At 55.3% G+C, this 27,850-nt stretch overlaps 2 protein-coding genes across 3 annotated transcripts; one reads left to right on the forward strand and one right to left on the reverse strand.

Moving 5' to 3' along the window:
- Nucleotides 1-1,036: 1,036 nt before the first annotated feature.
- On the forward strand, nt 1,037-17,150 carry L3MBTL2 (L3MBTL histone methyl-lysine binding protein 2). Of its 2 annotated transcripts, XM_017645844.3 has the most exons (17): nt 1,037-1,148; nt 2,807-3,047; nt 4,322-4,455; nt 6,242-6,365; nt 7,162-7,241; nt 8,220-8,337; nt 8,780-8,914; nt 9,218-9,306; nt 11,937-12,168; nt 12,561-12,637; nt 12,790-12,894; nt 13,583-13,730; nt 14,068-14,150; nt 14,418-14,652; nt 15,027-15,092; nt 16,087-16,203; nt 16,591-17,150. In XM_017645844.3, exons 1-17 carry the CDS (start codon nt 1,125-1,127, stop codon nt 16,701-16,703), a joined length of 2,121 nt encoding a protein of 706 aa, XP_017501333.1. In that variant the 5' UTR covers nt 1,037-1,124; the 3' UTR covers nt 16,704-17,150. The 2 variants fall into 2 exon arrangements, with proteins under 2 accessions (XP_017501333.1, XP_017501334.1); XM_017645845.3 differs by lacking the exon at nt 16,591-17,150 and having other exon boundaries at nt 15,979-16,116.
- A 1,323-nt stretch (nt 17,151-18,473) lies between these two features.
- CHADL (chondroadherin like) lies at nt 18,474-27,705 on the reverse strand. Its single transcript, XM_017645842.3, has 5 exons — nt 25,947-27,705; nt 24,422-24,587; nt 22,187-23,881; nt 21,505-21,671; nt 18,474-20,848 (listed from the first exon to the last, which is right to left on the reverse strand). Exons 1-5 carry the CDS (start codon nt 25,952-25,954, stop codon nt 20,560-20,562), a joined length of 2,325 nt encoding a protein of 774 aa, XP_017501331.3. The 5' UTR covers nt 25,955-27,705; the 3' UTR covers nt 18,474-20,559.
- Between the last annotated feature and the right edge of the window lie 145 nt (nt 27,706-27,850).

Below are 27,850 nucleotides of genomic sequence, written 5' to 3' on the forward strand. Positions count from 1 at the left end.
GGGGTTTTGAGCAAGACAATGAACATTATCTGACTTAGATTTTTAAAGATCACCTATATGACTTAAAGAAGGTGAAGATTCAAACAGAGACCAGTTGGATGGCTGTTGCATAGACCTTAGGTGGCTTGTCTTAATGTGGTAGTGGCAGAGAGAGACAGGTCATATACCGGAGGTAGAACCAACCGCACTCTTTGACACGGAGTTGGAGGTAGAAGGGGTTGAAGAAAAAAAGAAACCAAGAAGACTTTTACATCTGTGCGGTGGTGGAACTCAAACTTAGAAATATTTTTAGCATATTTTCAGCCTCCATTTATTACATTTAGAGTCTCAATTAATTGATCGGAGCACAGAATGGCATAGGGAAAGACTTTGGACTACATCTTAAAAGTTCAATCCTGTGTGATCTTGGAAAGTGTTTGAAGCCAAAGAACCTCCGTTTCCTCTTTATCTTTATAAAGCTGATTGGATGCCTTCGGATTTGGGATGTTTGTACAGCTTCAATGTCAGCACCTCGAACTCTTGAGTGTGTAAAGAGACTGAAACACCCAAACAGAATGAGAGAGCCTCATATTCAAAGTTTAGTCAAAAGATAGTGACGGAGGATGAGTGTTTCAAGGATTCTGAGCACGCGGACATTGATAAAACGTTGAGCATAAGAATATTGCAGTTTCTGCCCTAAATGGAAGTGAGTCACTCTGCTAGGCATGTCCCGAGAATGCAACGTTAGTCCTGGCATTACCTGGAGCAGTACCTGACCATGGTAGGCGCCTCAATTATTGCTTCATGAAGAAAGGGATCGGGGTGAGGGGAAGAAGTTAGCGTAGTGACATGAGAATAGTCCACGCGAGACACCAGGGGCCAGCGCCCTAGGATTTTCACCGGGGATTTTTTCGTTGTGGCAACGCCCCCTCGCACAAGCATCCACAAGGAACTACAAGTCCCACAAGTGCCCGCGCCTTCCCCACCCACCAGCGTGAGCTAGCGTGGACCTGGCTTTTCTTCCTTGCTGCAGCATGATTGGCCTGCGGCTCTCGGAGGCAACCAATGAGTGCGTTCGGGGAAAGCCGCGAGGCCAATATGGCTTCCTGCACCTGGTGACTGTTGAAGAAACAGTGTTAAGTCTCATGGAGAAGACCAGGGGCCTCGAGGTGAGAGGGAGAGCACTTAACGTGACTGGGGAAGAGAACCCGAGAACCTTTCCCGGGGACCCTTATTTAGACCTTGTGGCGACGCCTTGAGAGCCGAGGGTGGAAGGATGGATAAACTGAGACGGGCTGAGCAGGGTCAGAGGCGATTGGCGTTACGGCCTTTTGCTGCCGTACCGCTGGGGCCGACGTCTGGCTGATAGTTCTGGGAGGAACAGCCTCCCTGGCCTGGGGTAAGGGACCTGGCTTCAGGATCTGAGAACTGCATGACCTTCGTCCTCCTTGTCTCGTGGTTGTGTTCTTTGGGGATTATGAGCCTGTCACATCCTGGTAGGAGGTGAAGGGAAGTTAAAGTGTAAGGAACACTCCGTATCTGGAGCGTTCACGTGCAGTCTCCCTCTGGTAGCCTTATATTTGCATTCGGCTTCCTTTCTACCACATTTGCATGTGTAGTTGTAAATATAAGTGGAATAGTTCAGAAATCCTATAAGGGCAAAGGAGAATAGTAATAGAGAATAAGAGTAATAACTTTTAGAGCTGTCACTAACCACCAGAAACAGAAGAAGGCTTTACGTATCTTATCTCGATCTTCCTTAGCAGTTCTCTAAAGAAGGATTCTTGTTATCTCCGTTGCACTGATGAAAAAACAAAGAGCAGCAAGGTTAAATATCTTGCACAAACTCACAGTTAGTAAGTGGTAGAGCCAGGACTAAACCCAACAAATCTGGTTTGAAAACCCAAGCTTTTAACTAGTAATAATTGCCAACATTGATTGCACATATTGACTATGTGCAAGTCACTATTCTGAGTGTTTTACCTGTATCGACCCTTATTTCTCCCCCAAAGCCTGTGAAATAAGTGGTATTTAACCTCATTTACAGATGTGGAAACAGGCATTAAGAGATTGACTTGCTGTAGATGATGCAGCTGGTAAGCGGTTGAGAGAGTCTTTGAGCCTTGGCCTAGAGCCCAAACCCTTCACACCTTTTCTACCACATGCCAGGTAGAATCATATACAATATCTCATTTACATTTCACATCCTATGAATTAAATTTTTTCTTATTTTATAGATGAAACAATTGAGGCTTAGAGAGTTTAAATGACTTGCCCAAAGACCCAGGACTAGTTACGACGGGAGCAAGTCAGAGCTGTGGTACATACCGCTGTGCTATCACTAGTGTTTCATCTGCCTGCCAGGTCCTCTGTAGGGTGGTCTGGGTCCCAGATTGACTTTTCTGTGACTGAAATAATTTTAGGGTTAAGGTTATTTTGGTGTACACAGGCTGAATGGGGAACAATCAGTTTCTAGTATACATCGTTTCCTAAAGTCTTAATGAGGCACCTTACGTAGGGTATTTTCACAGCATTATATTCTATTTGAATCATGTTAAAATGTCATCATGTATAAATCCACAGATGGAGCTTGGTGAATTCCTAATATATGTTTTCCGTGTTGTTAAGCTATTCTGTTGTGTTGTCCAGAAGTGTACAAACAAGAGTAGTGGTGCCAGTGTTTGCAAAGCAGTATCGATTCTGCCTGCCCCTTGGCCCAAAAGTGTTGGAACTGGAAAGGGAGCCAAGAGCAGATCTGCAGCCTCCCTTCCCATACACTGAGCCAGCCGTGACTCCTTCTGCCTGGTTTGTGTCATCCTTCCACTAGGAGCCTCCACCTTTGGAACCAATGGAGGAAGAAGAGGAAGACGACGACTTGGAGCTCTTTGGCGGCTATGACAGTTTCCGGAGTTATAACAGCAGTGTGGGCAGTGAGAGCAGCTCCTATTTAGAGGAGTCAAGTGAGGCGGAAAATGAGGATCGGGAAGCCGGGGAGCTGCCCACATCCCCGCTGCATTTGCTGAATCCTGGGACTCCACGCTCCTTGGATGGCAGTGGTTCTGAGCCAGGTGCCTTCAGTGTCCCCTGAAGATAGGGAGGTTTCAGGAGGCTGTGGAAGAAGAGGGGGATATAGGCCGTGTGGGTAGCGCCATCCAGGTGTAAAAGACTATTTGATATTTAAGAAAGCAGGTGTGTAAGGATCTGTGAGAGAGACAGAAGCACCCCAGGTAGCCCCAAGTGTCAGTTCTTCTGCTATAGGCTGATTTCAAATTGTGATTTCATTCATTTTTTCATACAACTGATATTTACTCAGCACATATTAGGTGCCAGTTGTTAACATGGTTCTGCTTTTACATTGGTGTGAATAGCTGGTGGATTTCTAAGCCTGGATGTTGAGAAGATAGAGCACTTTGTTCTGATTATTTTCTGGAAAGGGACAAGAGATAGGTTGTGGGTTAGAAGTAAGGGGAGAGAACTATAGAATAAAGTGACCTCCAGGTAAAAGGATTAGGATGGGAGTGGGCAGATAAGAATCCCCATGGATCATCTGGAAGCCAGTGGCTTCACAGGTGTGATGCTGGGATAGCTGTGGGGGGGCCTCCATTGTGTGGACAGTCTGATGATATCCTTCTCCCTTGGTACCTAAACTCTTTAGAAGAGTTAGCAAATATTCTTGCCAGTTGAATCTTAACTTCCTTTCTATTCATCCTGTCTTCTCTTCTTCCCCTTTCTTTAATCTTTTTCCCTTCTACCTTCTTCCAGCCATTCTCTTAGAATTTAGAACTTTAGAACTAGAAAGAACCATTAGAGACAGTCTAGTCCAGGGACTCTCTGCTCGCTGTGCATTAGAATCCCCTAGGGAGCTTTTCACACACTAAAGATACCTGTGTCTCACCACAGAGCAGTTCATTAGAATCTCAGACGTGGGCATTTTTAAGAGCTTGCCAAGTGATTCTAATGTGATGTCAGGGCTGAAACATTGATCCAGTTCAGCCTCTTTACAGATGAGAAGGAAATAGACCCACGGAAGTTAAGTGATGTGGGCATTTTCTCCTTCTCGTTTCCCTCTTAGCAAACTTCCCAACATGCCCGTCTCCCCTGTCATCCTCATAGGTTTCCTCAGCCCCTCTGTTGACAGCCAAGGGATTCCGAGCAGCTTATCTTAGGCAAAACAGATTCAGGTGTGCACACCAGAAGCTCTTCCTATGAATCAGTCCTGTCAGCCTAAGTGGGGCCTGGCACTACCTGGGTAATGCAGTGCCCCAAATTTTGAAGGGCCCATCGTTTGATTTGGTTTGGAGTGGCCGCATCATGTGAGTCATGTGCTAAGTTCTCTTCCCAGCTGTCTGTGAGATGTGCGGTATCGTGGGTACAAGGGAAGCCTTCTTCTCCAAGACCAAGAGATTCTGCAGTGTCTCCTGTTCCCGGAGCTACTCCTCCAACTCCAAGAAAGCCAGTATCTTGGCTAGATTACAGGTGAGAGACAGTCACTTGGAAGACCCTTTCTGGGGGCTGGGGTGCTGAGGAAAACCAACTCACTGAAGGCAAGGGGTCAAGAGGGCATGGGAAGGATCTTGCTTGGGGCCATCTGAGGTTGTAAACATCCTGGTTATTTACTAGAGGAATCAATTTATAGAGCTCATCCAGTTGCCGGCTCCTGGCGCTGCCCTCATTCCCCACTCTCACCCCTCAGAGTCTGACGTATTCAGTAAGCTTTAAACAAGAATCACGGAGGAGTCTGATGCCCTTGGTCATCCCACCGTACTTTTATAAATGCTCTGAAAGGAAGGTGGGAAATAGGTACAAGGTTCACCAGCCATGGTGGATTTAGGAAGTTGATTCCTCATCTCTGACTCCGCAGCATAGGCAGCCACCTAGAAAGTCTTACCAATCTCCAATTAATTACTGACATTCGTAGAATTTTTAGAAACGGAAGAGTTCTTAGAGATGTGTTGTCTAGCCGCACATTATTTAATAATGTTCTGGGTCCAGAGAGGAAGAATGATTTCCGTAGGGAGATTCTGTTGGAAAATAGCTGCAGAACCACTAATGGAACCTCATGTCCAGTCCTCACCGTGAGTCGTTCCTGGTGACTGTGGCCACCCTCCCTCCACAGCTCTGGTTCTCAGCCTTGACTGAACGTTGGAATCACCGGGAAGGTGTTTCAAATATTGATGCTTGGATCTTGCAAAGATTCTGAATTAATTGGGGTGAAGTGTGGCCTGAACATAGGGGTTGTAAAAAGCTCCCCAGGTGACCATAATGTGTGACAGAGCTTGAGAGCCATTGCTCTGGTGTTGATGGGAAGTCACAATGTGCCAGGTCTTCTGATTGGTGCTTCATACACTTTCTCACTTTGGGAGACAGTTTCTGTCTTTTCCCTCATTTTGTGGATTTTAGTCAAGGCATAGAAAAATACCTCTCCTCAGTGAGCTGATGATCATATATTTTAGTAGCTTGTTAGTTGTTAACAATTTAGGGGTACATGCTGAAGGCGTGGCACTCTTGGACCAACCAATGACCCCTAAAAAATGAATTTTTCAAAATTCCTACTTTAAAGTCTCAAAAATTTTTTATAACTTACTCAGAGGTACACAAATAAAATTGAAGAGCCAGGATTTGATCCCAGGTCTGTGTGGTATTTAACCACTTTTCTAGCTCACTGATCTCTTGAATAAAATCTCTGGGCCTTTCTAATCAGTGTTTAAAGTTACAGACCAGATTGCTTTGGGGAAGGATATCTTTTGCTTAAGTTACAAATTGCAGGCCGTTCACTTTGGGGGGAACCCCTTTTAGCCCTGTGATCTCCGTGACTCTCCAGAGGGTCGTGTATATATAAATTTTGCTTCCTGGTTCAGTTCACAGAGCCCTCTGAAGCCCAATGTCGGCCATAAATCTGGAGGAGCCCCAGAGGAAGGAGATGGCTGAGGGTTCAAGCCACTAGGAAGAGGGTCCTGGCGCAAAAGGCTGATAAGATAGGACACGCGTCACTCCTTGGCCCACACCTCCTCTGACTGCCCCCATCCCTCCCCAGGTGGACAATTAGCTGAGTTACTGAATGCCAGGCACAATCCAGTAACTTGCATCCTTGCATCCCCCCTCTGAGCTAAGCATTGTTTTTATTATCATCCTGGTTTACAAATGAAGAAACAAGCCCCAAAGAGGTTCTGTCACTGGACCAATGCCAGAATTGAGACCGAGGCGGGCCAAGTCCAGAGCTATCTTCTTAGCCTTTAGATTACATGCTCTCCCCCACCTCCAGGGAAAACCACCTACCAAGAAAGCCAAAGTCCTGCACAAGGCAGCCTGGTCAGCCAAGATTGGAGCCTTCCTCCACTCCCAAGGGACAGGGCAGCTAGCAGATGGGACACCCACAGGGCAAGACGGTAAGACAGCAGAACACTGGTGCTCAGGAAGCTGCAGGCGGTCGGGGTGGGAGGCCAGGACTTGGGCGGCCCTCCCTGGCGGCCAGGAATGGCAAAGATGGCCAGCTAGCAAGCGCCCTGACCCAGGCTGACCGTGGATCCCACCTTCTACCCCTAGTAGATACTGTGGAACTTATCCCAGAAAAGCCCTCCTTTTTTGAAAGGACTGCTACCCTTGGTGATTCACAAGCCAAGAACTGGCTGCTTTTGGTTTGCAGTGCTTTGAGCCCTGCGACTTCTGTTTCCCTGGGGCCGTGGAGACCCAGATGTGGTTTGGAGAGGGGCCCAGGATAAGCAGGGGAACCCTCCTGAGTGCGGGTACCGGTGTGAGGCGAGGGTCCGAGTTTCTGACAAACTAAGCTCCACGGGGACGGGGTTGCAGGGTCCTGGGTGTGTGCGCCTCCCACCCATTTGGGTTGGCTGTAACCAATGAGAGGTTAGGGGAGGTCTGAGGAATTTAAGCCGAGGGTTCTTTAATTTCCTTCTTTCTTTGAGGGGAGAAAGGTCAGACATTTCTCTCTGAATGTTCGCTCCACTCCTAGAGTGGCAGCCTGGGGATAAGCTCCTCTCCTATCCTGACGGCCACTGCTGGGGCAGGTACGGGGGCGGGTGCAGGGCTGCCGGGCAGAGGTGGCCTCCGGGGCCTGGGATCAGGGAGCTGCTGGGGCGGGAGGGGGACCTGCTTCTCCCAGCTCCTCACGTTGCTGCAGGAGCCTCCCCTCCCCTCCCTCCAGCCTCCTTCCTCTCTGCTCCACAGCTCTGGTCTTGGGTTTCGACTGGGGAAAATTCCTGAAGGATCACAGTTACAAGGCTGCCCCTGTCAGCTGTTTTAAACATGTGAGTGTCCTGGAGGTGAAGGGAGGGAGAGCGGGGAACCTGGGCTGGTGCTCAGTTTACCCACCTGCCTCCTGAGCACTGTTGCAGGTCGTCATGGGCACGGGGGAGGGAACAGCGCCGAGGTCTGGGTGTTTGAAAAGCCCAGCTTTGCCACTTGCTCTAGAAAGTTTATCTTTCTATCCACTTTCTGTTCAAAAAGAAAACCTGCGAACCCTCACTGAGGGCTTTTAGCACTGTGCTTCCCCTCAGGGGTCCCCACTTTGCTCACATCCTGGAACTTTGTGGGACTGATGCCTAAGAGACCACTCTCCTTTCTTCCTTCCCCATTTTTATTGTGTTCCCATTGGAAGCTTCTGCTTCTCAGCCGCCCTGGGCTGCGTGGCTCCTGGGAGGCCAGTGTGCTGCCTCCTGAGCTCACACCTGCCAAAGGCTCCCTGAGCCGCTATGGCTGAGAAACACCAGAAGGGTACGGCCCGGGGGGACTGGCCTTAGAGTGGAAGGAATGTGACCACAGCATCTGCAGCCTGTGGTGTCCGCAGGGCGGGAGAGACGCCTAACGCAGGGCTAACTCCCTGAATCCCAGGAAGTCCAGGGGAGGCCTCTTGACTCCTGGAGTCCCCTGACCCAGGAGGGGTGAACCCACTTGTTAGTCTCTCCTTTCTGAGCTCTGAAGTGCCCCAAGCAATGGAAGGTTGACCCTCAAAGCAGCTGAACTCCTTTACTCCTCTCCTGTCTGAACTGATGATGAAAGTGCACAGCTTTGCTAGTAGGGAAGGCTCCCTGTCGCCCTGAATTCTCTAGTAGTCCTGGCATTTTCATTGTTGGGCAGTTACATTGTACTTGGATTTCACATACCTGATTCAACAGTAAGCAGTGTGAAAATCTGAGGTACCCAGGAGGGCGCGTGCGGCCAGCAGCCGCTCTCCCTGCCTGTCCAGGCAGCTCACCGCTCCCCCGGGCGTTCTCGTCCCCACACAGGTCCCACTCTATGACCAGTGGGAGGACGTGATGAAGGGGATGAAGGTGGAGGTGCTCAACAGCGACGCCGTGCTCCCCAGCCGGGTGTACTGGATCGCCTCTGTCATGCAGGCAGCAGGTAGGCAGTCCTCTGGCCAGGGCAGGGGCAGGGGCTGCACGGTGACATTGCCAGGCAGGTGGGCATATTGTAGGCAGCAGGTGGCTTCATAAAACAAACCCACCTACTGGTGTTTCTGCCTTTCTTCTTGGGATTGGCCTACCTGCCTTTCCCAGCTTAGAGGGAACTACAGGATTGGGAAGCATGGAACCCCATTTTTAAAGTTTATTCCAGGGATGATCAGGCAGTAGAAAATTAATTCTCACCACCACACCATATGGCATATCAAGTAAGTGATGTGGGTTTACTTCAGCTCTGACAGTCATGGATGACAGGGACCCCACTTGCTGGAAGGAATTCTTGAAATTGGCAGCAGAAAGTCAGGTTTAGGCTGGAGGAGGGAAAAACCTGACACTATACTTTCCCAATGCTGCCTCCGTCACTGGTGCCTTTCCCCTTCCAGGGTACCGGGTGCTGCTCCGGTATGAAGGCTTTGAAAATGATGCCAGCCATGACTTCTGGTGCAACCTGGGGACCGTGGATGTCCACCCCATCGGCTGGTGCGCCATCAACAGCAAGATCCTCGTGCCCCCACGGAGTGAGTGGAGAACATTCCCTGTCCTGGTTCCTGCAGGGCCCTTGGTAGAAGGGGTGTCATCTGGTCAGGTTAGGCCAGAACAGAGCCCACTTACCTCCTCGCTTCCCATCCCACCCAGTCCCAGAGGCCCTGTGGCAGGTCCACTTTGGGTAGCCCCGTTTCGTCAGACCGGTGATCGCTGGCCTCAAGAGGCAGAAAGGAGTCGTTCGGCCGCCCTGGCTGGTCTCTGGGGCGGCTCCAGTGCCCCCATCCATGAGCGTGTCATCAGTCTGTGTGACCAGGACTCTGCGTGTGTCTTCACAGCCATCCATGCCAAGTTCACCGACTGGAAGGGGTACCTCATGAAGCGGCTGGTGGGCTCCAGGACGCTGCCTGTGGATTTCCATATCAAGGTCTGGCAGTGAGCCCTTTGGGTCTCCTCCTCGGCTTTTTCCTGCCCCCCTCCCGCTTCATCTGTCCTTCAGGCTATTCGTTGGAGTGTTTCTCCAAGACCACGTCCTGGGCAGTCTTTAGCAGCTCCATGTTTCTCAAGGATGGTGGTTGCCATCTGCCTTCCAGCCTAACGTCAGCCCCCTCCCCACCAGACCGATGGAGCTGGTTCACGTTGCTCTTCTGCTGTCCTTCCAGGCCCTTCCCTCTGCTCATAGCATTTTTCAGGAGCATTCGTTCGATATAGTTTATTAAGTGCTTGTATACAGGCACTGTGGGAATATAAGGAATACGGTCCCGCCATTCAGGGCTCTCCAGTCTGGCAGAGGAAACGAAGTCGTGAACATGAGTAATTGTGAAATAGCCTTGATTGTGAACCAGGGGTGTGCCTTAGAATGATCTGTGTGGCTTTTAAGTTTAATTTTTAAAAATTACTTAGTTGCTTAAAATTTTTTTAAACATTGCTCAGGTTAAAAAACCATGCCATGGTAAAAATTCAGAGGGCTCACAAGGCTGCACAGTTGGTCTGTCTCCCACCTCTTGTGCCAGTCCTCTTGTGGAATTCGCTCACGTAGGTGCCTGGGCTGCATGAGGTCCCCTCACCCAGATGCCCGCAGCTGTGGTTCCTGTGTTGCCCTGCGGAGTGTCCCAGACGTGAACAGGGGAATGCAGGGCAGGCGCTGCTGTGGCGCGTGAGTGAACTGGCCTTGTGACCTCAGGAAGCACACTATCCAGGAGGGCTCCCCGGGGAAAATGGCATTTGAATTCCGCCTCGATGGGTAGGACGCAGGTGGCACAGAAGCTCTCAGTGGGAAAGAAGGATGGCATGGAAGCTTCGGCCATCGGACTCAGGACATGGGATGCCTGGTGAAGAGCGCTGCTGTGGGCTTTGGCTGGTGAGAGTTGCCTTCAGCAAGGAAGGTTCCGGGCACCTCAACGAAGGATTCCTTGGCTTTTTTCCCTAAAGTAGAAATTTTTCCCTTATTTGAACTTGCTATTACTCAATTGCTATTTTCTCTCATGTGTTAATTGTCTTTTCATACTCTTTCCAATAAGCCTGTACGCTCTTTCTCCTATATTCCTTGTAGTGCCTTGGGCAGCTGACGGATTGGGCGACTGAGACCAATCATTCGCTCTCTCAGCTGGCCCTTGTTTGAAGATGAGGCAGACGATTCTGGGGGTGCAGGCCTCTAGGAGTGTCAGGAGGCCTCTCTGCTTGAATTAAAAGGGGCCTGAGGCTGGGTGGCAGAGAAGGGTCCTTGTGAGCCTGTCAGCAAGCATGCAGCGAGTGGTGCTCACGTTCCCATCTTGCATACACAGGGAGGGAACGCAGAAGCAGCCGCCTCTGAAGATGGGGGGTAGGGAGCATAAAAGGGGGTGGTTTGTGGAGGGCACCCCAGTTCGAGGCCAATGTCTTTGATGCCTGCAGTTCGGTGAGTAAAATGTCTTGAATGACTAACCCATCCGCCAAGGTCAGATGTGTTATGCATGTGTTTGTTGGTTCAGCTGAGAAAAACATTAACTGAGCGTCAGTTCTGTGCTTGGAGCTGAGAATGTAGCAGTGAGTCCTGCCGAACCCAGCTTTGGCCTTACTGAGGTCAGGTCCCCGTGTGCAACAGTAAACAAACAAGGGCAGTAAAGGGTTGTGGGGTTGTGGGCCGCACTGCGGGGGTACAGAGGAAAGGTGCCAGGAAAGGCGAGGCAAGGGAGGTGGCCAGGGGCCCTCAGACGGAGACGCAGACGTCTCACCTTGCATCTGTGACTCTCCCAGATGGGCCAGTCCAGCAGTTGGTGTCTGGGTGTGTTGCAGCCTGAGCCGAGGGCTGGACCTGCTCCAGGACTCCCACCGGGTGGCTGCCTTGTGGCCTCGGAGGTGCTCCCCCTCCCGGTGGGATTTGAAGTGGCACTGCTGAGTCCCCTCCCTGCCTAGGCTGGGACTGCCCTGCCCTGAGCCAGCAATGAGTGCGTGCCCGCGGCTGGAAAAGCCCTGTGAGCTCACTGTACCCCTTCACCTCCCTGATGCAGGATGGCACAGAAGCCACCTCAGACAAAAACAACCCCCTGCCTCCTCAGCAAGGGGCAGCCCTGGGCATCTTGGCCACTGTTCCTAGGTGGGTCGGAGTGGGGCAGGCATTGGTACTGACATGCTCCGGAGGCCGTGCAGAGCCCCAGCGCAGGGGGCCGGAGCAGGAATTAGATGGAGAGGGGCACAATGGGACTCAGTTCTCTGGACATAGGCTTGGACGTGCCATCAGCAGCCTCAGGAAGGAGGAGTGTGGGGACCCACGGGGTCAGCCCTGAAGGGCACAGCTGGACAGAGGGACCAGGGCCAAGGCGCAGAACTGGCTTACTGGCATCGTGGCGCACGTGCTGTGAGCTGCGTGCCTTTCCTCAGTGTTACCCCAGGATTGAGCGCCAGTGGTGAACCTGGTGGCATAGGTGGGCTCATGCTGGATTCAGCTTCCCGACCTAGCATTTGGGCCGGTTCCACCCCACCTTGCTTGTTGTCTGGTTACTTTTAAGAGAGAGAACAGGAAGATGGATGGCAGGGTCTCTATGACCACAGCAGGCCCGTGTTTTCATGTCGCTGCAGATGGTGGAGAGCATGAAGTACCCCTTTCGGCAGGGCATGCGGCTGGAGGTGGTGGACAAGTCCCAGGTGTCACGGACCCGTATGGCCGTGGTGGACACAGTAATTGGAGGTCGCCTACGGCTCCTCTATGAGGATGGCGACAGTGACGATGACTTCTGGTGCCACATGTGGAGCCCCCTGATTCACCCAGTGGGCTGGTCGCGGCGTGTTGGCCACGGCATCAAGCTGTCAGGTTAGCGGGGCCCAGGCCAGCATGACCCCAGGCTCTGCTGCCTTAGGCATCTATTTCTATACCCGTAGTAACACTGGTAGAGGTGATCAGCTCCACCTTGCCGAGGTCCAGAGAGGTTGAGTAACTTAACCAAGGTCACTCAGCTTGTAAGTGGTAAAATCTGTTTGAACCTCATCCTCTCCCACGTCCTGTGGGAAGAATCCCTGTCTTAAGGGCTGAGGAGTCCCCACAGAGAGCTCCTGGTGTTTTCTGTCTTCTGATCTGGGTTGGGGGTTGCTGAGGTACAGATTAGGGCATATGCAGGCCAGCCCCACATTTCTGGGGGAGGAGTGGGGCTGTTAGCAGCTTTCACCTCCCTTTTCTCCTTTACTCCCCCTGCCATCTCCCAAAAGAGAGGCGCAGTGACATGGCCCACCATCCCACCTTCCGGAAAATCTACTGTGATGCTGTTCCTTACCTGTTCAAGAAGGTAAGGACGGCTCCTGGGCACTTCCCCTGGCCCTACATCCATTAGGACCTTAGGACCCTGGAATGTTCCTTTCCCCCAGCAGATGAGGCCTGCTTCCCCGACCCTGGACCTAGGCCAGTCCAGAGATTCCCCAGCTGCCCTGTTTCTTTAAGGTTCGTGCTGTCTACACGGAAGGTGGTTGGTTTGAGGAGGGGATGAAACTGGAGGCCATTGACCCCCTGAATCTGGGCAACATTTGCGTGGCAACCATCTGCAAGGTGAGTCCGGCGCTGGCCCCCCAGCCTCGGGATGGCTCTCGGGGGGGCTGAGGCAGCACAGAGCTCTGCGCTCCGTGTGCACCCTGTCTTCCCGGCCTGGCCGCTCCTGGAACGTCTGGTTTCTGTGAGCTGGGACTCTCATGCTCCTTGTTCCGACTCTGCTCTCATGTCAGAGTCCGAGATACACTGGACAGGTGCTGACTGAAGACCTGGCCTGAGGCCCGGTCCTGGGTCAGGGGTAGGCCTTGCCCTACCACTGTACTGGGGGTCTCCCCACTGCCACATGCCGTCCTTTGGGTGCTGGCCCAGCCAAGAGCCACTGCCGTGCTGACTTCACTGCAAAGCTTCATTATTGCCGCAGCCTGAAGAACAGACGGCCCCCCACCTTGGCCTTCCTGGGGGACATGCTGATTTGTCTGTCCAGCGGATCTCTAGGCCTGGCCTGTGTGCCACTTAGAACACAGTGGCAAAAGACAGCAGACATAGTCCCTGCTGGCACAGCGTTTGCTGTCCAGTGAGGAGGGCGAGTGGCGTGAAGAATCTCGCGGTATGTGTTACCGGAGTTCAGGGAAGGCTTAGATTTGCTCTGGTCGGATCCATCCACCTGTGTCCCCACCACTGCCTTCTTACCCTCTGATGGGGTACAGTTCAGGATACCGTTATTTGGCCCTACCACGCCCCCCACCAGGTTCTCCTGGACGGCTACCTGATGATCTGTGTGGATGGGGGGCCCTCCACAGATGGCTCCGACTGGTTCTGTTACCACGCCTCCTCCCACGCCATATTCCCAGCCGCCTTCTGCCAGAAGAATGACATTGAGCTCACACCCCCGAAAGGTAAGGCTAGCCTCGCAGTTGGAGGGAGCGGGATGAGGCCATAGGCCCGGATTCGTGGCCAGCTAGACTCCTGCAGTTTGGAGAGGTGACAGGGCTCCCAAGGCCACCAGGAGGCCTTCCATGGACTGACGCGGCCCCATGGCCAGCGTGTGGCATTGTGAGCAGAGCTCCCACTTGGCCGACGGTGGTCCCAGGGCAGGTTCCAGCCTGGGGAGGAGGAAAGATGGCTGCTGGGGAGACTGCGGGCTGGGTCCTGACCAAGCTGCGGGTGCCCCTCGCCCGGACTCCCTCCTCTTTGCTTCTTCTCGCTCCACATCCAAGCTACATGCTCCTCCAGGGTACGAGGCACATGCTTTCAACTGGGATGCCTACTTGGAGAAGACCAAGTCAAAAGCAGCCCCATCGAGGCTCTTTAACATGGTGAGGAGACTGAGGGTGCAGGGGCCTCGTGCGGCCGTGCTGCTGCCAGCCAAGCAGGGCCAGCCCCTTGTTACTGGGGTCCCTCCTGCTGAGATCGGCCCTTTGGGGGAGAAGCCCCAGACTCGAGCAGAGGTGCTCAGCTGCACAGTTCACTTCCCAGAGGGGCTGGTGCTTGGGAACAAAGTGCAGTGGGGTCACTGGGCAGGGGAACCTTCCCCAGGGCAGGGAGCTGGCTGGTGTGGGCACTGCCTTCTGCTCCCTCCCCAGGACTGCCCCAACCACGGCTTCAAGGTGGGCATGAAGCTGGAGGCCGTGGACCTGATGGAACCCCGGCTCATCTGCGTGGCCACGGTGAAGCAGGTGGTGCATCGGCTCCTCAGCATCCACTTCGATGGCTGGGACAGCGAGTATGACCAGTGGGTGGACTGTGAATCCCCGGACATCTACCCCGTCGGCTGGTGTGAGCTCACCGGCTACCAGCTGCAGCCGCCGGTGGCCGCAGGTCTGGACTCCTGCAGCCCAAGGGGCTCTTTTTCCTTCCTGCCACTAGCTCTCCCTGCCTCAGTCCAACCTTACTCTGGCATGAGATTGAAAGTCTCCTAGGCTGTTTCTAAGTGAAGAGTGTAGCCCTGTTGCCTGCCGCCCACTCCTGACTTCTCTGTCCCCTTCTCTGTCTGGCCTGCAGAGCTCCTTCCTCGATCTTGCCCCCTCTGTCATAGGCTTGTGCCCTCGTGCACCCAGATAAACCACCCAGGCCCCTCCTCGGGGCCCGCTCCCTGTTCTCATTGGGGGTGGGCAGGGGTCTAGACATGTGCCCACACCCTGCGTCCTCTCAGAACTCTCCTTTTACCTCTTACTCCTGTCTTTCAACAACAGAGCCAACCACACCTCTCAAGGCCAAAGAGGCCACAAAGAAGAAAAAGAAACAGTTTGGAAAGAAAAGTAAGTGATGCTCTGAAGGGGCTGGAGTGGGCTTGGGGTCAGCAGAGCCTGTGTCCCTCCACGATGGGACACCATGACGAGAAGAGGCACGTCCTGAAATGGGGCAGAGGAAACAGATGTAGCCATTAAGGGGTGGGGCAGTGGCCACTCAGTAGCGCTCTTCACAGCCCCTCCATCTCCTCTGCCCTTTGGCCCCATGGCCCTGTCACCCGTGTTTTCAGAGACCCAGAACATACATAGGGAGTCCTCAGTTTCTGGCAATGGTCAGGATGCTGAGGAAGACACAGGAGACTGGATTTACGAGGGAGAAGGAGGGGTCCCCATGCCAGCTGCCCCCTGGTCAGATGGGCCCGGTCCCCTCCGCAGTGTGCAGCTGCTGTTTGAAAGTAAAAGGCACGGGAGGAAACGGAAGGTGCTCCCGAATCTGGTGTTCTTCCCTGCGACCCTTTACGGGGTGGGAGCACGGGCAGCCACCAGCTCGGGTGTCATTTCCCTGGGCAGGGCCCACCCAACTGATCCTGAGGGGGCAGCAGGTTGGAGAGGGGCAAGGGGCAACGGAGGAAAGCCATCCTCCAGAGCTATTAGGCCTGTGGCAGCAGCAGGCGTCCACGAGGGGACACCGTGCAGAGAACAGGCACGTCCTGAAGGGAGACAAAGAGGAAACGGATGTCGCCATTAAGGATAAGATTGTGGGAAGATGAGGAGCTGATCAAGTGGGAGGACCCCATGCTGTTCAAAATGGGGAAGAAAGGACGGACCGGAGCAGGGCAACTGGGCTGCGAGGGGCCAGTGGTGGCGGCACCCCCCGTGGGACGGCACTCACCTAAGCCTCGGGGTGCACAGGCCTGGCGGGGGATGGCAGAATCCGGCTCTTCTCTCCCCCCAGGTTGGCCCGGATCCCCTTTGGTGCAGTGCCGGCCGCTGAGTGAGATGCAGCCTGCGAGCTTCACGTGGCCATAACCTTGTGCTAGGTTTAATTCCATTTTTATTTAAGGGAAAAGAATACCACCACCCAAGACCCGGCTCCTCCGACAGGGGTCCCAGAAGCCCCTTCTGGAGGACAGCCTGCAGGCCTCAGAGAAGACGTGCTTGGAGCCTGTTCCTCAAGAGAGTAAGAGCCCGCTGCGTGCGGCCCGGCGGGGCTGCTCTGCCCAGGGCTCGAGGCGCCCTCTCTCCTGCCCCACCTGGGCACAGCGGAGTCACGTTTGAAGGGAATTCTATGAGTACCAAGCAGTCCTCAGACCACTGGACCTAGAGAGCTTCCCAAACACCTGCCCCCAACTCTGAGTGGAGCCCAGCATCCCCGGCCTGGAGCTCCCCGCCCCTGCCGCTCCCCATCCCTGTGCGCACCTCGCAGCGGGCCCTGCCTGCCCCGACCAGAAGGTGCTCTCCCCACCTCCACGTCACATCCTAAGGAGGCCAGATCAGGTGCCCCTGCCCTTCCTGGAGTTACACCACGTTCTCTCTCCTGCCTGCCCTCCCACCCCGTCCTTTTTAGTCATTGCCGTGCGTGTGAAGGAGGAGCATCTCGACACAGCTGCACCTGACAAGGCCCTGAGTCCAGAGTTGCCTGTTCCCATCGAGAACATCAAACAGGAGACAGACGAATGAGCCTGCCCTGTGCCAGCCTGGACACCCAGCCGGGAGCCACCCCAGGGCTGCTCCTCTCCTGCCGTCATCTCTCTACCCCACTTGTGTTTGGTGACTGAGCCTTTTGGCATAAGTTCTGCTGGTGCTGTGGGCCAGGCACTGCACACGTGACCAGCCGGGACCTCCTTTGACCCCCTGTGCCTCTGCTCTTCTGTCGGGCACGGCCTGCGTGACAGGCTGTCTGAGGCCCCCAAACCTGTCTGTGAGCGACCCCCTCTCTGCTGGAGTTCCCCGGAGTTCTCCTTAGAGTAACTCCCTCCTCACCCCCACACCTCTCAGCTGCCAGGGGTGGGGGCTGCTCCCCGAGGCCTACTGAAAACAGTGGGGCATGTGTGTGCAGGGGGCCGGCGGGGGCGGCAAGCAAATAGTCCAAAATAAAGGCCTGGAGCCGCTCTCAGGGATTGAAGGTGAGCGGTGCAATGAGTGTAGCCTTCACCTAAAACACGAGTCAAGCGGACCGGCCTCTCTTGCCTCCTGGGTCGTGCTCTGCTCTTAGCACCCTGGGGATGTTGCCGCGGCCCGTGCCCACACCCAGCTCTGGCGGGGAGCCGAAAGCCGTGTTCAGGATGCGGGTCAGCAGTCTGTGAGGTGGCCTTGGCCTGTTACCTGTCTTGGCATGAGTATTGCCTCCCATTTCCTAAAAGGATGCCTGGAGCAGATCTGGGTCTGCCCCCTGGGTAGAGGGGCTCGCACGGGCCAAGGGAGGGAAAGACCATCAGCCCCTGTGCCACATGGGGAGGCTCGTCGGGGAAGGGCAGGGCTAGAAGGTAAACTCAACCCAGTGTGACCCTTGCTGCCGTGGTGGCCCTGAGTGGGCTTCTGGAGGGAGAAGAGGGGAGTGGGACGTGCTTCCTGGCTCCCTTCTTCCTGTCCAAGCCCTTACCCCTGAAAGTATTAGATTGCCCTGCTCCTTTCTGGAAGGACATCATAGAGGCTCACCTGCCCAGGTCTCAGCTGCCAGCAGGCTTCCCAGCCAGTCTCCTTTGAAAGTGTGTCCTCTGACCAGTCCTGTCCCCAGTAAGTCTTCCTGGAATGTCCGGTGGACGCAGGCTGACCTCTTCTTCCCTCCTCTTCCGAGTAGAGCTGGCACTGCCAGGTGGACGCTTGTGTCCTGTAAAGGTGCGGCTGCAGCGGCCTGTGCTTGCTGTGGTGCCAACTGGGTTTGCTCAGGACCCAGGCTGTCTGGCTCCCCTTGGGCTGGTCATCCCATCTCCAGTTTCAGCTGTTCAAAGAGGACTTGATTCTGTCTCCTTTGCTCAGGGCACTAGGCAGTGCCACGCAGTGCAGAAACCAGGCCCAGTGAGCGGCCTGTTGATGCAGCCCGAATTCCCCAAAAAGTGACTAGGTTTGGAATACAGTGCAGACCAAGGACAGGGACAGGTCTCAGGGGGCTGTTCCTTTTCTCCACCCGCCATCACACCCACAAACCCCAGACTTGGGCAGTGACAGGCCGGTGGCATTAGCCCTGGGGAGGAAGATGGCCTGGGTGTGTGCTTCGGCTCTGATCCTGCTTGTGGAACTCGAAGGTGATGTGCCTGGCTCAAAATAACCCCCGGTTCCCTTGCAGTTACAGGATCCAGTCTGACCGAAGAGCTTCTGGGAAAATGGCTTGTATGGCATTTGGGCCTTTAGTTCCTTCCTGATGGAAGAAGTGATACCCGCAGGGACCATGGGCACAAAAGCCTGACGCTAAGGACAGAAGAGCCGGAGAACCGGTGTAGCTGCAATTCCAGCCCTGGCCTGGCCTCCCCGGGTTTTGTAACTGCAATAGTCCCTGACCTGGTGAAACCCGATCTGTCAGATTTCTGTTCCTTGCAGCAGAGTGTATTGTGGTGTGCCAGCCTCACAGCGCCGGTTAGGGAGACTGTTCACACATGAAGAGAACGATAAGAATTAATGTTGCCTGTCATCATTTGTGCACCCCGTCTCCTAGCAACTGTGTTGCGTTATCCTTACATTTCTGCCGTTCCTCTCCCTCCAGATCCTGAGTTCCCCCAAAAGGCTGAGCCATTGTCTCAGGAAATGTCTCAGAAGTGGCTTCTGAGACATTTTCACTCAAGGCACAGAATGAGCGCTGCCTCAGTTGCCCTTGGAGGGAACTAACAGTCGTCCGAGGTCCATAGCAGTGGGGCTACCAGCTGGGCAACATCCTAAAGGACCTTTCCACTTCCTGCTACCGTGGTGGCTTCCCGGGGCAGATGAGACCGAAGGCAAACCCTTGAAGATGCCTCCTTTTCTGCCACCCGGTCCAGACCCTCTGCTGTGCTCAAGGGACGGGAGAAGCAAGGGAGCTGCCATTCATAACAACCTCCTGTGCCAGGGACCAGGCGACACGTTGACATGGCTTAGTTCATCCTCACAGTAACCGGTGAGGTACATGATGACCTCACTTCATAGAGGAGAGAAAAGACTTGCTAAGGTTTAGGAACTTGATTACTTAAACTCAACTGTTGAAAGAGCAGTGGGATTACACCCAGGTTAATCCAGCTGCAGCCACCAGACTCCACGTGGGGCAGGGGTCTTCCTTGACAACAGCTCTGGCTTGCATGCAGGTGGACCCTCTGCTTCCACTCCCAGGAGCCACAGAGCCTCCCCAGGGCTGGGGTGGGGGTGGGGGAATAGTTCTGGCACGGTGCATTAATCAGCACAATGCCTGGTGGAAAGTGGGCACTACAGGGGGGTTAGCTGAAAGTAATACTGCTGCTGCCACTAATGCCAGTTCTGGAGCTGGCCTCTCAGACAGAACTGCTCCCTGTCTGCTTGGGGGTTTTCTGGGGGTTCCTCCCGATGTCTTTTCTCAATACCTTCACACTGTAGCCAAATTCCCTTTTTATAAGGACACCATAATGGCCTCCACAAGCAACACTATTATGAGTTCTATGCCCCAAAGAGGCACCTCAGAATAAGACCTTATTTAGAAATAGGGTCCTCACAGAGGTAAGTCAAGTTAACATGAGGTTAAAAGGGAAGTTGGACACAGATACAGCACAAAGATTATGAGAAAAGGCACCAGGAGACACCATGGGATGGCAGAGGCAGAGACTGGACTGGTGTTGCCACAAGCCAGGGAACCTCTGGGGCCCCCAGCAGCCGGAAGGGGCAGAGGATCCTCCCCTAGAACCTTCAAGGCAGCACAACCCTGCAGGCACCTGGCCTCAGACTTCCAACCTCCAGGACAGACAGAAAGTGCCCACTGTTCTAAGTCCTCTGGTTTGTGGTGCTTCATTAAAGCAGCCCCGAGGAACTGATGCAAACCCCAGCTCAGCCAGGCACCCGATCTCCGGGATGCAGGTCCCAAGGCAGCCAGAGGCCCCTGCTCCTTCCAGTGCCGCCTTTTGCTGTTCTCATTTTTCCTCTAAGGACTGGCCTCTCCCCCTAGACCCTATGTCCTCACCACAGCAGGGCCTCCTACATGGGGGGCACCCAGACCCCGCTCACCCTTCTCTGATGTGACAACTGAGGGCTCAAGTGTGAATGGATATGTCAGGATGGTGAATGAAACATCATGGGGGCGACGGGACAACAGAGAGGGGTCAGTCTGCAGCTGGCAGTCGCTGACACACCCTCCCTCTGCCCTTCCCGCCCCAGGTCCTGCGTAGGAGCAAGGCCCTTGAGGTCACGGTGGGAAACGGCCCAGTCAACAGTGATCCAGCAAATACAGTAATGGGGTTGATTTTATGGACACATTGGGTCCAGGTACGCTGTGGCTTATCGAGAGGCCGTCCCACAGGATGAAGTAGCATCCTTACAAACCCCCCTGGGCCCAGGGAGGAGGTGGGGAGAGGGGGATGGACATTATTGAGCAAAAGCAACAGGGTTACTGCCCAGATTTGGAATGGAATGAATGAGAACCAAGAGAAGTCAGAACTCTGCTGGCCCAGAAGCCTCCCCACATTCCGTGGCCAACCTTGCCTGCTCCGCGACGTCTTCCCTTCATTGCGGTTCTCCAGGCACCCAGCCTGGGAACTTGCATCCGCTTGGCCTTTCTGGCAGTCCAGCCCGGACAGGTTTCAAAGACAGCAGCTGCAGCCTTCACCCTCTGGCCGCGGGCACTGGGGGGTGTGGCACAGGTGGCCCCCACACGCAGGTTCAGCCTGGTGAGCCACCTGAGGAGAGAAGAGAATTCGGGAACCCACTGTGCTAAGATTTTTCTGAGAAGAGCACGGAGGGACTCCTAGGGAATTTGGGGGCAGTGGGGCCTGGTGGGTAAAGGCAGACCCTGACCCTGGAGAGAAGCCTGGCTCAACCCCTCGCCAATTACGTGACGCAGAGCAAGTCATTTCTAACCTCAGCTCCCTTCCCTGTAAAAGGGAATAGTAATAGTTAACAGTGAGCTTGCCGCGCTCCTAAATGTAATTCTTACAACCACCACAAGGTGGAAACAATGACTTTCGTCCCCTTTACAGTTGAGTAAGGCTCAGAAAGGTCATGGGGCCCAGTTAGCCAATCAGAGAGCTAGGTTTAAGCCCAGGTCTGCCGGACTCCAGAGTTCTTGTTGCTTTACGAAATTATGTAAAGTGCCTGTGAATAGTTATTGGGTCCTACACAACTAGGCTGAGCAGATTTCACTCCCACTTTATTGATGAGGGACTCGAGACTCAGAGAAGGGCCCCCCCAGGCCCTGGGTAAACTGGCTCCCTCCCAAAGGGTGGCTGGCTCCAGCGGGATCCACCCCGACCCGAGGCTCCCCTTGGAAATGATGGGGGCCTGACTGAGAGCAGCCGGTGGGTCCGCAGCTGGGGGTCCAGGTCGGGGTGCTTACCTGTGCAACGGGAGCAGCCGGCAGTCACAGCGGAAGGGATTGCCGCTGAGGTCAACGAGCTCCAGCCGGCTGAGGTCCGGCAGGGCGGGCAGGGTCTGCAGCTGGTTCTTTTGCAGGTGCAGGCTCTGGAGTCGGAGCCCCAGGCCCCAGAAGGCCCCAGGGGAAACCTGCAAGGAGGTGCCAGGCCCTGGTGTGAGCTCCCACCAAGCCCATCTCACCCCATAGGCCTGGAGGAAAGCCTGTGCCTCCCCAGCAAAAGGGTAGAGAGACCAAGATGGCGCAGGCAGGAGGCCCGTGCTGGGGTTGGTCTGAGGCAAAGCGCCTGCCGTTTACTGGTCACCCAGGTGCCTGGCTCAGAGTCCTCTCTGCTAGGCCTGAACCCACTCCCCTTAATGACAAAGCCCTTGAGCCTGCCCTCAAAGCATAAAACAGTAGCTAACGCTGTGGACCCATGTTCCTTCCTCCTCCGTGAGCCATCAGTGCCCGCCCTGGCAGGCCTCTCAGTGGATTGCACCTGGTCTGTCACCCACCCCTGAGCTGCCTGGGGGCAAGCGCAGTGTCTGGGCTTCAGAATCCCCGTGCCCAGCGTCAGGGCTGGCTCCGTGGAGGCAGCAGTGTTTGAGTGCATGCATGCTGCACGGGGCCTCAGGCTGCCTCCCCAACTCCTACACCCCACGTCCACCTGCTCTAGACCACTGCCGTTCAGGAAGAGGTGCTGCAGCGTCTGGCCCACAGGCTGGAAGGCTGCATCTCGCAGGGCCCTAAGCGGGTTTCCAGAGAGCTGCAGCTCCAGGAGGGCAGGCAGCCCCTCCAAGGCCCCAGTGGGCACCTCTCGCAGCTGGTTCCTGTCCAGGTGCAGCTTCTCCAGCTCCAGAGCTGGGCCCACTGCCCCCCGGGAAACCTGGGTGATGCGGTTCCCACTCAGGTAGAGCCAGCGCAAGGCCTGCACCCCTGTCAGGTCCCCAGGTGCCAGGTGGGCAACAGCATTGTCTTGCAGGTGCAGGGAGAAGAGGCCTGGCAGGGCACGCAGGGCAGCCCCTGGCACCTGCAGGAAGCGGTTGCGCTCCAGGTACAGGTAGCCAAGGCGGGGGGCCCCCTCAACGGCGGCAGCGGTGAGGCCTGAGAGCTGGTTGTCAGAGAGGTAGAGGTAGATGAGGCTGCCCAGCCCCACCAGGGCGCCAGCCTCCAGCTCTGCGATGCCACAGTGCTGCAGATGCAGTGACACCAGATGACCCAGGCCCGTGAAGGCCGCTCGAGGCACCGAGGGGAAGTGGTTCCGCCGCAGGTCCAGGAGCTGGGTGTCGCTGGGGAAGCTGCGGGGCACGGCCTGCAGGCCTCGGCTCTCGCAGTTGCTGTGCCGGGATGCGGAGGCGCACCAGCAGGCGCGCGGGCAGGGCCGAGCCGCCCCATCCTTCTCCTCGGGGGCCCCGGAAGGGGTGCGGAGCCGCACGGCAGCCAGCCGCTCTTCCTGTTCCTCTGCCGCATCTGCAGGGCAGCGCAGGTCTGAGGGCCGCAGGGCATCCAGGGCCTCGCCTCGCAGGTGCCGGGGCCCCCTGCACGTGCCGTCCAAGTGCACCCGTGCCTGCGCTAGCCACTTAAGCAGCGGCTGGGCCTGGCAGCCACACCACAGTGGGTTCCCCTGCAGGCGCAGCCGGCGCAGCTGTCCTGGGCCCTGCAGCGACGGCAGAGCGTCCAGCTGGTTCCCGCGGAGGTCCAGGGTGTGCAGCCGGGGGCAGTGGGCGAAGGCTCTGGGGTCCAGGACCTGTAGGGCCCCATGATCCAGCATCAGCTCCCGCAGGCCAGGCAGCACCAGCTCATCCTCCTCGCCCACGTAGGTGAAGGGGTTGTGGCCCAGCTCCAGACGGGCCAGGCCACGGGCCTGCGACAAGGCTGGCCCCGGCAGGGCCTGCAGCTCATTGTGGTGCAGGCTGAGCCGGCGCAGGGCAGGCAGGCCAGCCAGGGCCTCGGGGGCCAGCACACTGAGCATGTTGTGGGACAGCTGCAGCCAGCGGGCGCGTACCAGCCCCTGGAAGGCCATGGCTGGCAGGTAGACGAGGGCGTTGCGGGCCAGGTTCAGTGTGGCCAGTGCACCCAGGGCGCCAAACATCCCTGGCCGCAGCTCTTCCAGCATGTTCCCTTCCAGCTCCAGCTGCCGGAGGGAGCGCAGCCCATCCAGTGCTTCTTGGGGCAGCACACTCAGGCGATTGGAGGCTAGGTTGAGGTGCAGCAGACGGCCCAGGCCACGGAAAGCACCCTCAGCCACCGTCTCCACCTGGCAGTGCCGCAGGTCCAGCTGTGTCAGATACGGCAGGTCCTGGAAGGCAGCTGGAGGGATCACCTTCAGCATGTTGCCCTGGAGGTCCAGCCGCTGGGTCAGCTGAGCAGAGGGGTAAAGGGAGCTGAGCACAAGACTATGGCCTCGGCCCCTTGCTATCCCTGGCCTTTGCACATGCTGTCCCCTCACCTGGGACACTCTTCTCCCTGTCACCTTTGCCTCACCCTTTCTTCCTGCTCCCTGACACTCCAGGAAGCCTTCCTCCCCAGCTATCTGGGCATCCTCCACCCTGGTGTTTTTCACATTGAACTGACAGTGCCCATTTATTTTCTCTTCCTGTCCCCAGCTCTTGACTCCATAGGGCAGAGACCATACTTTATCCTAGTATATCCTCAGTTCTCTGCCAGAGTCTATAATTAATTCAGAAGTTATCTAGAGGTCACCTACTTGCGCTAATCAAGTAGTTTTAAGTAGATTGCTTCCCTATTGTGGGTTATCATTCCCATTTTACAGATGTGGAGACTGGGGCTCAGAGAGGAAAACTGACTTGCCAAGGTCTCCCGCCAGGCGGGGGCAGACCCACTGTGCCCACGCTCCTCCTGCTGTCCCCACCGCTCCCCCTGCCCCCCCTGCCCTGCTGACCTCAGGGATGGCCTTGGGCACCTCAGTGATGTTCTGGTGCCGACAGGAGACATACCGCCTGGAATTGTCACAGACACAGGTCTGTGGGCAGCGCTGCGCAGCTGCATGCCAAGCTGGGCCCAGGGGCAGCAGCAGGGAGAGCAGCAGGGCCAGGGTGCAACGGGGCCTGGGAGAGCGAGCAAGGCTGTCTGTGCGTACAGTAAGAGGCCCCGTCCACTCCCTGAGCCCCAGGCTGTTCCCACAGCCCCTCAGCCTTTGGAGACACCCCAAGGAAGGTGTCCTGCCCTGAGCATCATGCCCCCCACGCAGCCGACGCTCACTTGTCGGGCCTGCTCTCACCCGAGGAAGCAGGCTGAGGAAGGGGAACTGGCCAGTCCCTCTGCACACAGTGGCTCACTGCGGCCTTGCTGAATGCAAGAACGGCTCAGAGCGTGTGCGCAGGCTGCGGTGAGGCTCTTCCATGGGAGGCTGGACCTCCCAGCATGAGAGCAGCAGCCAGTCCTCAGACAGATGCGCCAGCTCCACGGTGGCCAGAAGCACAGTAGCCAGAGGGGAGGACCAGGCATGGCCCAAGTTGTGAGCCAAGACTTTGGGGACCAGGTATCGCAGGGCCTGAGAGCTTGGAGAGGGGCCTCAGCAGCGGTCAGAGCTGTGCTGCCGGGCGAGCAGGCAGCCCAGGCCTCCCTCCTGTCCCTCACGGCCATCCTACCTCCATCTTAGTGCCACCCTCTGAGACTTCTGGGGACAAGAGTACAGGTTTGGGCTGGCTTTGAGCTGGGCAGGGCCCACCCTCCCTGGCCCTCCTGGCCCCCCATCGATTACCCAGATGACCCCTTCCCCTCAAAACTGCAGCCACTGCCTGTCACTTCCCAGGGACGGCCACTGCCAGGGCGACTGTCCCGGACTCCCCCAGGGTCTGCTCACCTCCGCCCACAGGGAAGTTCCCAACATGCAGACCTGCGGAAAGTGCTTCCGCACCTTCCACAGCCTTTGGTGGGGCACCCCCACCCACCAACTGGAATCTGCTCCCCTTCCTCAGCGTCCCCCTTGGTCCCACCACCAGGAGCAAGCTGAACGACCTGCCTCCTCCTGCGACAGCCACCTCATGTCATGGCCCCAGAGGGGCCTTTCCTGACCCCTGGGCTGGCCCACCGGTGCCTCCCAGCTCCCACTCACTGCGCTGTCCCCATCTGATTTTCAGTCTCCTCGGGGTCCTGGGGCCCAGCCCTGGCCTTGGAGCCGGTGGCATCCTCTAGAGCCAGAAGGCTGAGGCTCAGGGCAGGGCTGTGGGGACAGATCCCTGAAGGACAAGCGCCCAGGGCTCAGAGGGCTGCTGTGCTTTCAGATAAGCCCCCAAAGGACTAGCCCCCAGGAAGCTGTGTGAGCAGCCTTACTCCCACTCATGCAGGGAGACCCCAGGACAATCTGCCCAGGTGGACCCCAGAGTCCCTGCCCCCAGCCCAAGAGAGGCCCAGAGCGCCAGAGCCTTGCCTGTGCCTTGCATCCCAAGGGCCCGAATACTCACCCCTCCATGCTGCCTCTCGCAGCCAGTCCAGCCTGGAGGAGCAGCTCAAGGGAAAGGTCCACAGCGTCCTGCCAGGATGCTGACGGGAGCCTCCCTCCTGGCCTGCAGGCCTGTCAGCAGGGACTGGGCTGAATGGGAGGCATTGTGGGTAGCCCAGCCTGAGGCTGAGGTGAAGGAGGGGCCGCAGGGGTGGGAGAAGCGGCTGGAGTTACAGGGCCTCCTGCCTGGTGCTGGCTCAGGATGGTGGCCCAGGCCCAGACCGCCGCCTGGGTGGCTGGGTCCCTGGTTGGCCAGCACAGAGGGGCTTCAAGGGGCTGGCCTGTCGGTCCCAGACTGGGGCTCCCTCTGGGCTGTGGGACCACAGGCAGGGGCTGCCTCTCACTGAGACTCGTTTCCCACTCTGAAAAAACCTATTAGTTAACTAGCTTTGAGAATTAAGGTGGGCACCTGGCAGACAGTAGGTGCTTGACACTGCTAACTCTGTCCTTTCTGTTTGGGCTGATTCCATACACTGCTTAATACTGTACACATAATATTCTGCAGGTTTTTTCACTCAACTTCAAATTACTGGGAGTGATCCAGGTTTTCTTCTTCTTAGTCATATTCCATTACTGTAACTGTTGTATAGTATCCCATTATACCAGTGTATCAATTTTCCTTATTCATTCATCTTGGGCATTTTGACTGCCTCCAACTTTTTACTCCAATGCTGCAAAAAATACCCATATACTTATCCTCCTGGGCACAAGTGCATTAAAAAAAAAAAGTTCATCTAGACTGCAGCATACATTTAGGTATCCTATCATCTTTCAGATCCTGTTATTTTTCACATCCAAGTTTCTGGTAGAATCGCATTTTTCGTTGTTCAGTTTGGCTTTTTCTTTTTTAACTAGAAATAGTGCGGCAGCACACAGACTTCTGCATGCGCTCTCTTTCACTCAGCAAATTGCCTGTCAGTGGAATTACAGTGTGTACTTCTATGTCCAGCTTTTTTCATCAACATTGTGAGATTGATTAGTGATGCATATTTAAAATTTTTGCTTGTTTTCACTTTTATTTAACATTCCACCTTTCCATTTTATAAATATTCCACAACAGTGGTGTGGGGCCCAGGCAGGAGAACAATCTGCCCGAGATGCAGTTAAAAAGCTGGTGTATTGTCAATAGGAAATTTAAATACAATGGGACCAACCTAAAGTTGGTTTGCTTTTTATTGTCATCATGTGCTGCCAATTGTAAACAGGCTAAAATGTCCCTCCCTGCTTGGGTGAACCATTTCGACCTCCGCCTACTTGGTACCTCACCAACCACAATTATCCCTTCCACTCTTCATGGGTTGTTTCCAAGGTGGGGCTATTTGGGAGATGCTGCTTCCACTTTTGCACATCTTTTGGTGAATATACCACAACCCAGTTCCGTAGGGGCACACCTACAGGCAGAATTGTCTTACAGTACGTTTATTCTTAGCTTCAACAGATACTGCCAGTTTCTCAGAGTGGTTGTACCAACTTACATGTTCACTGCAGTATTTGAGTTCCAGTTTGCCCAATATCCTCAGTAACACTTGATTTTGTCTATCCTTTGTATGTCAGCCATTCTTGTGAGGGTGTAATGGTATCACATTGTGATATTTTTTTGTATCATTAATCTACAATTACATGAGCAACATTGTGGTTACTAGACTCCCCACTGCATCAAGTCCCCACCACACACCCCATTACAGTCACTGTCCATCAGCGTAGTAAGATGCTCTAGAATCACTACTTGTCTTCTCTGTGTTATACGGCCCTCCCCATGCCCCCCACTACATTATGTGTGCTCATCGTAATGCCCCTTTTTCCCCCTTGTCCTTCCCTTCCCACCCACCCTCCCCAGTCCCTTTCTCTTTGGTAACTGTTAGTCCA

The sequence above is a fragment of the Manis javanica genome, chromosome 10 (assembly GCF_040802235.1).
Source record: "Manis javanica isolate MJ-LG chromosome 10, MJ_LKY, whole genome shotgun sequence".
In the NCBI taxonomy this organism is placed as follows: Eukaryota; Metazoa; Chordata; class Mammalia; order Pholidota; family Manidae; genus Manis; species Manis javanica.

What these genes read in the sequence shown, in the direction of transcription:
- CHADL (XM_017645842.3), bottom strand. An exon ending in TGCCCAAGGCCATCCCTGAG is followed by an intron (nt 23,882 to 24,421) that starts GTCAGCAGGGCA and finishes CCCTCTGCTCAG; the next exon opens with CTGACCCAGCGGCTGGACCT. An exon ending in CGGCTGCTCCCGTTGCACAG is followed by an intron (nt 20,849 to 21,504) that starts GTAAGCACCCCG and finishes TTCTCTCCTCAG; the next exon opens with GTGGCTCACCAGGCTGAACC.
- L3MBTL2 (XM_017645844.3), top strand. Translation starts at nt 1,125, where the DNA reads ATGGAGAAGACCAGGGGCCTCGAG. An exon ending in GCGTGGCAACCATCTGCAAG is followed by an intron (nt 12,895 to 13,582) that starts GTGAGTCCGGCG and finishes GCCCCCCACCAG; the next exon opens with GTTCTCCTGGACGGCTACCT. An exon ending in TGAGCTCACACCCCCGAAAG is followed by an intron (nt 13,731 to 14,067) that starts GTAAGGCTAGCC and finishes ATGCTCCTCCAG; the next exon opens with GGTACGAGGCACATGCTTTC.